This window comes from Cyprinodon variegatus, unplaced genomic scaffold (genome assembly GCF_000732505.1).
Source record: "Cyprinodon variegatus isolate N-32 unplaced genomic scaffold, C_variegatus-1.0 Scaffold36, whole genome shotgun sequence".
NCBI lineage: Eukaryota > Metazoa > Chordata > Actinopteri > Cyprinodontiformes > Cyprinodontidae > Cyprinodon > Cyprinodon variegatus.
Genome location: NW_015150489.1, coordinates 2030042 through 2043036, shown reverse-complemented (window position 1 = coordinate 2043036; position 12995 = coordinate 2030042). Strand labels below are relative to the sequence as shown.

The following is a 12995-nucleotide window of genomic DNA, read 5'->3' as shown; positions in this document are numbered from 1 at the left end:
AGTAAACTGATTAAAAAATTAAAAAATATCATCTATTCTTAAAGTTATAACTCAAAACCGTATGACTCCGCTAACCGTTTTACTTTTTTTATGTGTTAAACATTCTTAATGTTTCAAGAAGTACGTTAGCACTAACTCTTTTTATATAGTTTTATGTTATTCATCATTACATGCTTTTAAAAAGGAAAAATATATTCTCACAACACTCTGCTTAAAACCCTTAAGAGGGATTTTGTTTCTCGGCTTGTTGGATCTGAGTGAGGCCGATGCGATTAACTATCAGCACAGTTTCATTGAGCAGACTTTGATGGCCTTTATCAGCTGTTTTTTTGTGTGTGCAGCTGAAGACTAATTGAACATGGCAGCAGCTTTGGTCGAGGTTAAAGTACTTAAGACTTGCCGCCGGTGGAGAATATCTATCACAGGGAAGGAGAGAGAGAGTAGGTGTGTGTGTTTATTTGATGGTAAATTAAACTACTGAGTGTCTAATGTGATTTTCAGTGAAGATGATAATGCATCAACATGTGGAGCATCTGTCTCATCCTTTCATCCATCGCTGTCCTCCCCTCTTCGCTCGCATCCCCCCCCACACCTCCGACGCCCCCGTCCGTCTTCCACCTCGTCTCCTCATTCCTCCTGTCAGCTCGTTTGTCATCCTCCTCCCATCTTGACACTGCTATTCTTTCCTCCTTCTGTGCTCTTTAGCATATTCACAATTTGTTTTCCTTCCTCCTCTGTGTTCACTCCTCATATTTTCATTAAGTCCACAGCTTATTTACCTGTTTCTACATTTTCCCATTCTGCCATAACCATCTCTGCCAACCTTTCAGGTCCATCTCGTTTATGTTTCTCCTTCCTGCTGGTCATTCCTCCAGTTTTATCTCTGGGAAGTCTGATTTAAAAGCATGCACCCATTGTGACCAGAGCGGGATTTTAGATCAAAGCATATTTTTGTGCTAGAACCAAAGTCCAGAGCCAAACCAAACTGAGAATCTGTGCAAAGACTTGCAAGACAACACTGATTTCCAGTTATGTTGCAAAGAGGAGTTTAGTCTCAGAATGTGCAAAACAGGGAGACAAACTCCAAAGTAACTGCGGCTATTATATACTGAAAGAAGGTGAATATGATAAGTTTCGGATCTAACCAGTTGCTCAGTAGCACAACAGGGCACTGAACTCTCACTAGTTCCTTTTACACTATAAACCTCAGACTTTCAGTACAACACAGAGTCCTGGAACCCACTGATATACTGATATATAGGGATGGCAATCAAAAACGAATTCCTGTTCAGAACCGGTTCCATGTGTTCCAATTCCACAGCACCTTTTGGCAGCTCGCTTAACGATTCTCTTATCGATTCCAGGCAGCGACAGAGCCTAGGGCTCTGGGCAGCACGACTTACGTCACGTTTTTACGCAAGTTACGCACACGGCATTCAGTAAGCAAGTAGGACGTGACCAGGCATAAGTCTAGAAAAGCAAAACAAAACAAAAAATGGCGCCCCACTGGGTAAAGCGATCGAAAGTTTGGCTTCATTTTAAGGAAGAGAAAAATAGCAACAAGGCGCTTTGCAATCATTGCAAAGGGGCAATAACATTCGCGTGAGGAAATACATCCAACATGCAGAGACACCTGCACACACAACATGGCATACAGTTTAACGAATGCTGTGTTTTTGATGCCTTCCGGACAGAAGCTAAAGTTACGACCAGCATAGAAGGCAACTCTGGTGGTAAGTAGCTAGTTTTATATCATTGGCTGTGCTTAATGTGGTTCCTGGTAAATCATATGCCATTTCTGGAATTAAATCAATTTCCTACCTCTTTTTGGGGAGTGAGGGAAAGGTGACGCTCGTTTATTTAAATCAGGGGGAGAGGAGTTTATTTCCCGAAATTGTACAGTAATGCTTTTTAATTAAACGGATGCCGAATACTAGATTTAGATGACCGTGACGAGACGGGTGGCTTGGCTGTCTCAGACTCTGGCAGCTGCGGTTCAGTGCCTTCTGTTTTTGCCGAGGCAGGCAGAAAAAGAATGTCCCAGGCGAAGGTAGACGAATGTCACCGTGCACTTATCAAGTTCATTGTTTCACAGAATCGATAAGAGAATCACCAAGGAATTGAATCGTTTCACAGAATCAATAGGGGAATCGGGATTTTGAAAATCGTATCAATTTCCCAAACCTACTGAGATAATAGAGATGTAGTGAAAGCTAGACCTTTAAAAACTTTCTTGTTAAAACTGATTATTTTCTTTCACTTCGCTGTCCAGCACTGCTTTGTTAGTCTATCCCATAAAATGTCAATAAGCCACAGAGGAGTCTTGCATTGCACAACAGTTCAGTGGGTCGAATTAGAGCAGAATGATTTGGACAAAAATCCATATTGTGATTATTTTTGACTGATATTGTGATTGTGATGTTATTTCAATTTTCCTTTTCCACCAACCACAAGCTTGTAGATGTTTTCTAAACGAGTTTCAGTTTCTTGTGACCTTGAAAGCTTGCTTGTAGCAAGACTGTAATATAACCTTCGCTTGACAAAGTGCTTACTTCTACACGGATGCGTGGATCGAATGCTAGCTGAAACTCTCTGTAACTTTCTGTGTGGTAATAAACTCACTTTAAGTTTATTACTTCCCCCAAAGAACTGCAGTGAAAAATTTAGTGTATTTTTTATTGTTAAATGATAAACAACCAAAACTGAGTGCTAATGTGATTTGAAAACTGCATTTTGTTAAATTGCGATTATATTGTAAATGCAAATAATTGCCCATCCCTAGTACTTTTGCAATTCATAGTAGTTACTTGCTGTTAACTCAAAGGTTCCAGTTACCGTTAAGCAGAGCAGAAGGTAGATGAACACATAGTAAATGCAGCAAATCATGGCAAGTGCAGTTTGTGTTTAATGTAAGGTTTGTACTTACTAAAACAGGATGTGGTTAGCTTCATATCGCTCATATCTGGCAGAGGTGCACATCGACCTGGGAGAGAAAGGCCAAGATGTCAGCGTAGTGAAGGTGGATAAATAACGGTCTAAAGTGGAAACCAATCAGACATTTAGTGAAGGACTATCAAAGAGACAAAGCGGGAATTGTAAAGACAAATCAAAGATGGAGATAGAGAAGAGAGATCACATCTCTATGCATTTCATGTCTTCAGAGGACCAATATATTGGTGAAATGCCTTTAGTGCATCAATGCATAAGAAGATAATAGGCAGTGGATGAGAATAATCCCATGCAACATTTTGTTTTAGATAGAACTTGATTAGATAACTAAAATAGGAAAAAACAAAACACGCCAGCTAATAGGCAGTGGATGAGAATAATCCCACGTAATTTTGTTTGAGATAAAACAGGATTAGATTAACTCAAATAGAATAAACAAACAAAACCTATCAGCCAACAAATCCTTTTCTGCTCTAAATGTCCACTCTCTCCAAGGTTGAATACATTATAAATAGCTGTATCATTAGCTGGAATCTGCAAGCAGCCAAACAAACTCAGCCATACTGGATAGGTCTAAAGGTTGAAAGACAGACTGTAAGCATTTATAGGGGAGTTTGAGGTGGTAGTCTGTCCCTGAGACATAAAAGCTACGGTCCATGTAAAGCAGGGGTCACCAACCTTTTTAAGGCTGAGGGGTACTTCATGGCTACCGAGTTATAGGTAGGGCTACCAATACTGACCTATGAACTGGAGGGATCAGTGTTCACCTACAGTAAATCTCATCCATAAAAACTCATTTTTATTCTTATTTTAATCTTTTATTCATTTCTAATTTTCTTTTTAATATTGTCATTTTGAAACCACTGAAATATGATGAAATAGTTAACATGTTTAAATAATACATAAATGATTAAAAAGAACAGCAACAGAATAAAAAAAATAATTAAACTTAACCCACTGAGTTCTTCTGTTTTCAGAAGACGAAGAGGGCACCCCATGTGGTCCTTGAGGGCGTCTCGGCGCCCACGGGAACCGCGTTGGTGATCCCTGATGTAAAGCCTTTTCTTAAACCCTTGTTTTGTGTTTCTGATATTAAGCTCATTGTCTGATAACTTGGCTTCTAAAGCAGAGGTTTGAAACACATCAAGCATGAACTAAAGGAGCCAGACTCCAGACCTACCACCCTGCCTCCTTAAAATATATCTTTTCTAGGAACACAATCACAGCGAATTAAATGGCAAAATGACTTCCTTAGGATCTCATTCAGAATTAAACCTTGTAATGATTTGCTTGTTGAATTTATGGATCAATCAAAGACAACGTGCTCATGATTTTGTTAACTTGGTCTCTAATGTCCTACAGCCAGAAAGAGTCCGATCTGCCTGTAAGGACAAGCCTTGGATCAGGCTCAATCTGACTGCAGTCAGCAGAAATGGAGCATTTGTACCACAGCGCTTATTGTAGAATTTTAAGCAACAACAAGCTAGTAGTGTTATGGCAGGACATTTTTTATGCTTTTAGGGTTTCATTTAGTCTGTTGTGCACAGATATCATGATTAAAATGTTGTCATGATGTAGAAACGCTAGAAACAGAACAAAACCATCCTGCTCTGAATGTATTACTTTTCTATATTCAGAGCCAGCAGCAGAGTATATATCTTAAAGATCAGTATTCAGCCTAGATAGATGGTAAGTTATCCTATATACTGATGGTTATTACAGAGATGGTTTGGGGAAAAAAAATATCAGAAAATAACCAAAAGGCAAGTATTGAGTGTCTCAAAGCAGCTTAATAGGATGGAACAGAAAATAAAAGACTCACCTTAACTGGTGTTCCCTAAGGTGTGAGAGCACATCCATGTGGTAGAGGTGGCAATAGATGATGTGTAGGTCCTGCCCAACATAAAGAAAAGAAAAAAAATGTTTTAGGTTAAGTTCCATTTAGAAAATGCATTAAATTATTCCATATTTCTAACCAAGAAAAAAGCTAAAAACAAAGAATACATTCATATGTGGTTCCTTTAATGTAAAACTGCTTTGACTCATGTTTGATATTCACTGACGTTTGAAATGTTCTCTCATTCTTCAGAGAGAAACTAACGTCTGCACTGTATAAATCACATCAAGAGGTTCAAGCTGACAGTCGCCACTTGGCCTGTGTCAAACCCCGACTATTAAGTCGACACCCTCAAAGCAGACAGGCGGGCAGACCACTTATGTGCCCACATGACAGCAGGGACACGCGCACAAACAGTGATATACCCTCTCCTGGACTCAAAATAGACCTCTATCAGGGCCAGTTGTCAAAACATTCAAAGGACGACGGAGGGTCTGAGAACAGCTCCATAAGAACATCAGAGATCAAACAAATAGTCGGCTGTGGCTGCAAGATGCCCGCTTTCAACAGGTGGACTGTGCAGAACATATGGAAATAACATAACGGGCCGATTTCAGAAATAAAATCAATGTTTCTCTTATTTTAAGTGGTAAAAGAAGGAGAATTTGGTCTTATATAGAGATAGTTGCAGAAAATGCTTGAAAATGACTAAACCACTGAATACTACTTCATGCAGGAGGCACTACCAAGCTGAAACTCGGCCCAATCCCTAAAATATATGCACACAAAAAACGGCCCAATAGGGCTCATGTAAGTAATTATGTGAGAGAGAGAAATACAAATCTTTTTCTAATTTTATCTGTAAGTAATCTGCTGATTTTCAACTAGATAAGTCCTGATGGGTGAGTGGGGGAGTCAAAAATGCAATCCTTTTCAAAATAGGGGATTTGTCACAAATCAGTGCAAAAAAGTCACCGCCAATGACATCACACTTTGATGAAGATATAGGTTAAGAGCAGAAGACTCAAAGTTAGCTATTTGGAATCAGAGAGGTGTTTAAAAATAAAGTCATAGGAAGATAATCAGAGACAATTTAAAACTAATCTATTTTCGACCAAAAATAAATAACTTATGCTGGTATTGCAATAATATAAATCACAAACATCAGCTGTTATAGAGTCAATAAAGGTTTATGAGATCAACCATTTTAAAAAGAGAAATGATCACCGACTGGACAAGCAGGAAGGGATCCAAAGGAAAAAGGTCAGTTTGGCGGAAACCTGTTGCTTTGTGTTTGAAAATCAATGTTTGGTTTTTTTGTAAACAAAGCAGGCGGAAGTGGAGATGAACACAAAAGTGAATTTTTTTTTTAATGCAACGAACTTCTCAGCCTGACACAGGAAGGATAGTTTGGGGGAAAACTAGAGAGGGAAGGAAAAAGCTTTGGAATGAACGGCACTACGGATCAGATGAATTCCTGCCCTCCATCCTTTTGGGTGTAGTTTTTATCCAACCCACTGGTAGACCTTCCTGAAGGATAGAAGCATTTTGAGCCCAATGAAGGTTAATATTGGGCTTAAAGCTAACCAATGTGTTAAAAAAAAAAAAAAAAAGGGTTTGAGACACGAAGCATGATAAGTTCTTGGGGTCCTGTTATGTTGACACAATCAGGGAATTTAAACCTCATCTCCAGGTGGACTAAAAGCATCCAGAACCCAAACCGTGTTTTTAAGCAAACACTGAAACACAGCAAAAGCTTTCCAGAGGATTTAATGCTGTTATGGTCACATCGCCTAGGGGAGTGTTGGCCTAGTGGTTAGAACAATGCACTCTGGGTCCCTGAGCAAGACCCTTAACTCCACACTGCTCCCTGGGTGCCGAACAATGGCAGCCCACTGCTCTCAAAGGGGATGGGTTAAATACAGAGATTTAACTTCGTTGCTCTGTGCTTATGACAGCGTAACGACAATAAAGTTGAATTCTATTCTATTCTATCACATCCAAACCCTTTCGATCACTCAATATCAACTGTGTGTGAAGATGAGGTCTATGCAGATAACTCAAACATGGACTCTTTGCAGTGTTTTAATAGTTGGTGATTATCACTATCACTTGGTGATTATCACTACATGTGAGTTTAACATCACTGGTGGTGCAACAGCAAATGTTAAACCTTGTTTTTACTGATCCAAAGGCAGAGCTGTGGTGAGCAGACAGCGGTGACAAAGTGAAAGCCTATCGACTTTAAATTGCTGCTAACTGGGTTAGTGAGCACAACAATGTGCTGCAGTAAGCACTTCTGTTGAGCTGCAGCTCGAAAGCGCTACGACCCACAGCCTCAAGGCAGCGGTGGGTGGCACTTTTCCTGGCTTGTTAGGGAGCTCCTGATTTATCCTAAACACTTTGCTTGATTCAAAACAAACATCCCACTAACCTGCGGTTATGATGTTTGTTGACAACAAGGAAAATGTTGGTTAATAAACTCAGAATAACAGAATGAGCATCAGAACCAGAATCAGAGTGATTCCAACCGGAACCACCAACTGTCCCCATTCCATGCATTGATCAGCCTAGAGTGGGATGTCAAAGGATGGGATACCTACTCCTCTGTGGCTGCCCAGGGATTGGGGGGTGGGGGTAACATGATATCAGCTAGCCAGTGTTGTCCTTTCTAAGCCGTCGATACATGCAGACATACAGAGCACCACTTGGATCAGATCTCAAAGAGTGGTGGTTATCATTTCTCTTTCCCAAAGAAAAAGAAAAATCACATCGATGCATTGGATCATAATTATCTTCTGGATGAAAAATATAGTAGTTATTTAAGTTCTAATGTATTCTCTAGTCTTAGATGTTTGACTGCCATTTCATTAGCTGAAAGACCACGCGTCATTCCTCGGGGGTGTTCAGTCCTTAGCCTCTCTCAGGAGAGCAGAGCAAGGTTCCTCACCGCCTCCTGACCTCTGACCCATCCTCCCTGAATCTAAAGAGGTGACCTTAGGACCCCAGCTGTGATTAGGACGGGGAAATGTCAGGAGAGACATGCAATAACTCATCACCAGCCAAGGCTGAGCTTTTCCATTACCTTTATAAGATTATTTAGATGTGAACAAGATGTATTTGGATTCATTCAGTTCAAAGGAAAAAAATCAATTAAATCACAAATCCCTAATTAACTTGTTCATCGTTGTCACATTAAGTAAAAATTGAGGGATGACTGATTGAAAACAAGTTCTACTCATAACATGTATTTATCAGGAGATGCTACCATGCCTAGCAAAGCTACTCATTTAACTTCATCACAAAAAAGTAGCAAATAATAATTAAAGTTTGCTATTCCTTATTTTAGAAGATTAATATGTGAGAATTTAAAGGAGCAATAATGAAATTGAGGGTTTTTACCCGGAACACACAGATTTTAAACCATTTAGTTTGTAATTATCTCAAGCTGTTAACGTTATAACAATATGCAATTCAATTCGTCCTACTACCCAAGAATGCAAGAATAAAATCATCAATTTAAAGAACATATCACCCTTCACCTTCCCAAACATCTCAAAAATTGGTGGCAGCATCATACTGAGGGGATGCTTAACCTCATTAGGAACAATAAAGCTGCAATAACAATGGAGTGGTTTGGATCAAAGCGTATTATTGCATTAGAAAGGGACAGTAAAGACCCAGAGCTAAATTTGACTGAAAAACTAGAAATAATCAGATCACACTTGGGATCAACATGATCCAGGCAAAAGCTTTCAATAATCACTGCTGGTGGAGCGTTTTTTTTCTATGTGCAATTATTTCAGTGTTCATAATATCTACGTCCAATTTATTGATAACATAAAAACAAGAAAAGCACATTTGCAACAAAGTTAAATGAAACAATGGGCACGGTTAAAAGAACGCACAAACAAAAACTTGATTTGAAAAGCCAACAAACAGAGGTGGGCCTTTGAGCAATCTCTAGAAATCAGTAGAAATTTTGTTTTTGTTTTTTAACAAACTGTACAACTAACTAAATATGAGACAAGGCCAATAAGGCCTTAAAAAGAAAAAAAAGGGGGGGGTGTAAATGGAAATCATCAAGTTTATGCTGCTGTATCTAGCAGTCAAAGATAAAGTGCTGCTGCCACCTACTGGCAGACATAAGCAGTAATCATCAACAGATGTTGCTTATGAGAGGCACTGGAGTTTGAATCTTTATTTCCTTTTGCCCTTTTATCCCAGTGGAAGTCACGGCATCACTCTAAATCTGACAGGATATTGATGTTATGGCATTTTCCTGGAACATGTGTTGGCCATGGCTGAAGAAAATCTGACAGAAAAAAATCTTTGTTCCAAATCTTTTATCCCATGTGCTTTTCTTTTACCATGTCCCTCTTGGGATAAGATCACATTTGGGGGGAAAAAATGTTAATTATAACATTTTATTATCTAAATACTCCATGCCTCTGTAACACAAGAAGCACAGCTTCATCCTACGATGTGTTTCTAGAAAACAAATATTCCCTTTTCAGGAATAATCAATGTCCCTTTCACCAGCTTTAGAGGCAAAACAAAAAACAAAAAAACACCCACATTCACCAGAAAGGGCAAGGGCCTGTCAGGTCTGTCAACTACACAGAGGACACTGTGGACAGACTCTACAACAGGGCCTTTCAAGCTTGAAGAACAAACAGCTTTGCTAAAATCCTGCCTTTATAACTGTCAGATCAAATGGACCATTTGTTCCCGAGAGTCTGTGTCAGCACTGCGCTGGGATGCAGCATAAAAGCACCATATTTTATCAATAAAGCACAGGTGTAGGACTTTAAAAGAGCAATCCAAATGATTTCAAGTAAGAAGGTGAAGAAAATGATGGGGTATTAGTCACAGCTGATTTAATGTTTCCAAATATATGCAGAGAACATTATATTGAGGTAAATATATCTGTTTTCCATTCTCACTAAAGACGTAGGAGTGGAAATGTGCATGTGGGAAGTAAAAAAGTCTGATTTCGGTTTCTGCAGCTATAGAGAGACAGTAAACAGAAATGAAAGCCTGTCTGCAGGTGGGAAACCAAAGAGAACTGAGCATGCTGGGTGGCTGGAAGTTAGCACTGCAGCTGAACATTAGATTAAGAAAACCAACAGATATTAACCATGGCAAAGCTAGGCTAACCCTTCAGAATCAACCAACCATTTGTCTGAAGGAGTAGAGCAGGCATTGACTGAAATACTCTATCAAGGTGGATGAAGGTTTCAGTTTCACAACTAAAATGTCCCCATCTTCTTGTTTTTATGGTGCGATTATTCGTCAGCCTTCTCCAGACCGCTTCCCATTTCCTGACTTTTCTATGTCTTTTCCCACCAACTTGATTCCAGCTTTGGCTGCTGTTTTTCATAGTTTTTAAAGTTTAAAAAGGTTTATTAGTTATTCTTTGTTTTTTTTTAACCATCCTCTACGTCAAATCCTGAATAAGTTTAAATTCAAACTTAAAATCATATCATACAACAGCGAAGCAGAAACACAGAAGACTCCTGTCTTCATTTAAGTAGATTATGAAACCAAACCTATCATCTGTCTTTTCAGAGCTCTACGTTGAAACCAAAAAGGTTTGTTTCGATCCAGTTATAGTAAAACATCTGCCAGGATCAGTATCCAAACTAGAATAGCAATCTGAGAGTACAGAATTCTGCCAAGAAGCAAATTCTGTCCCATATTGTGACTTAAGGGCTGGTTATCCTCCCGCAGCAGTGTGTCGCAGTGAGCTTGTCGCAGATATTTTTGATTTATGCACGATATTGAAGCGTGGTCTCCACTATACTATTCCACACTACAACCCAAGAGGGACAATCATGAACTACCTGTGGGTCTAGATAAGGCCGAGGCGGTGAGTAAGTGGGTGAAAGTTTGTGCGACAATGGAGGGACATGAGGACGAACAAGAGCGGGGATCCGGGTGAAAAAATGGTCCAAGTGCACCTTGTTCTAGCTGGTCCAACTTCACAAGTCGTTTTCCACAATGGTGATCATACAAACAAAATAAGCCAGTAAGATACCAAACAGGAAATACGTATAGTGTAGAGCGGATGTAGATTTGACCAATCAGAGGCCTCCTGTCTGTGGCACTGTCTGCGGCCACCTACGACTTTGGAGAGGTGCAGTAGAGTGTCTGCGGAGGGGGCTAAAACTATAGCTAACAATCAACTAATGGTAATAATCTTGATCAAAATCAAACTTAAATGAATTGTTCCATGACATGAGGTGCACCTTTTGTATCAATTTCCTTAAAACTCTTTCTAAATAAGCCACAGCGTATGTCTGCAGCCTCTGGTGTCTGTTCTGTTCTCACCTTTTTCATTCACTCTACTTTTTTGTTTGATCAGCAGATTGTCTCTGCTTTATGGTTTGGGGGTGGAACTGCTTGTTCCACTGAATAATGTGAAATAATCCTTTAAAAAAATTCCTGCATCCGGATTATGATGTGGATCATTTTTCATTAAAACCCGTTCATAACTTTTCAACTTATCCTGTACCATAGACAGACAGAAACACAAACTCGACTAAAAATATAACGTCATTGGAGGAGTCAAAAAACTGGGGTCACTGGGAAGTTTCAAGTGCACTTGGAGAAATTAAGCTTCCCTTTTTAGTTCTGAGTTCATCCCAGCTCCTGCTGGAAAAATAACTTTTTTTTTTCTTCTTCTTTTTTTTCCAGTGGCAGATCCAATTCAGTAAGCACGAGCAGAAATCTTGAAAGCTTTTCTCCAAATCAGATTCGGCTGAATTAAACAAACACGAATCGGCTGCAAATCATGTCAAGCACGAGCTGACACTTGTTGATGTCTGCCAAGCAGGAAGACTGAAAACAGACAGAGAAAGCCTTTAGAGACGTGCCACGCTTTAAAAACTTTGGAGCAAGGTATATATAAAACCTGGTGAGTAAAACTGTGGCGCTGGAAGTGGCTGACAAGGAGAAGAAGCAAGGCAGAACAAAAAAGACAAACAGTAAGACTGACAAACAACCGGCAAAGCATGAGGAGTTCAGGAACCTGCTCACAGGAAAAAGTCAAACAGAGGTTTGCATCAAAAGGGTTTACATTTGGACCAGTGCCCTGACCTTCCTGGCTGTGAACTAAAACAGCTTATGACTGCTAAACTCGCACATAAAGAGGATGAGGAGCGAGCCTTGCTCTCAAAGCACAACACCAGCTGCCATCGTTCCACCAGCCAAACCAAATATCCACACACATGCGCACAGAAATGCTGCCACACACAGAAGCGGAAAATCTGATGCCAAATGTAACCCGAGCTCCGGTTCTCTGCAGAAATGAACCCAGTCCATAGGTTTCATTTAAGTCCGCTGATTTTATCACCCTGTTGAAGTTTTCTTTTTCACTGCATGTAATTTAACAGCTGGACCTGCAGGACCATGTTCATTATTCTAGCAACAAGCTTTAAGAGTAGACTAAAAAGTAGAGACTTGGAGATGTTAAAGCAGCATGTAGGACACAAAAGGAAACATGCTGCTGTTCTGCTGCCAGACTGAGCTCTGCTGGCAAGCCAAAACTGGAGGAGGGATGTTAACTTTAGGCCAGCACAAAAACAAACATGAAAAAGCATGCAAGCAAACTGCTGCAGCTCTGAATCTGTACCTGGCAAATTAAAGCAGGTGAGACACGCTCCCTTTTAGCCAACACAGAGCTTTCATCTCCATTGTCTTCGCAAGCTTCATGCAGGCTGATGGATAACCAGGAGACCTAGTTTAAGATCCATCGTCAGGATCATTTAAAAAAAAAAAGCCATGTACTGGTTGGATGAAAGCATTAAACTTTCTGCAGAACAACAACAAAACAGCTCAGCACACCAACATGTGGCCTCTGCAAACAGGCAAATATTGTTTGAATAAATTTGAATGGAAAATATGGCACCATGTCAAGCTGAATCACAACTTAAAGCCCTTCAGACTTTATCTGCCCGACCATGACACACCAAACATGCACAACCTGCTGCTGAACGGCTTCTAATCTGTGCTCACAACCCAACACAGAGCCGACGGCAGATGAGAGGGTTAGAGGGATGTATAACTCCAGCTCTGTGACTCAAAGATTCACCCAGAGTGGCTTAAGGAGAAACACTTTCTCTCCTTTCAGGCTTTCCCAGGCTTTGATCAAACACATTTTCAAAATAACAAAGGTGAATAAAAAAAGATGTATGCAGTCCAATAA

At 39.9% G+C, this 12995-nt stretch overlaps 1 protein-coding gene across 6 annotated transcripts in view; it reads right to left on the bottom strand.

Moving 5' to 3' along the window:
- Positions 1–12995, bottom strand: part of LOC107104672 (rap guanine nucleotide exchange factor 6-like) — a 170093-nt gene that overhangs the window by 123329 nt on the left and 33769 nt on the right. For all 6 annotated transcript variants that reach the window (XM_015404769.1, XM_015404779.1, XM_015404794.1 and 3 more), the window contains exons 2-3: positions 4772–4842; positions 2927–2983 (exon numbers count right to left, since the gene is read on the bottom strand). In XM_015404769.1, coding sequence (XP_015260255.1) covers positions 2927–2983; positions 4772–4842 — 128 coding nt within the window. The remainder of the gene's footprint in view (positions 1–2926; positions 2984–4771; positions 4843–12995) is intronic.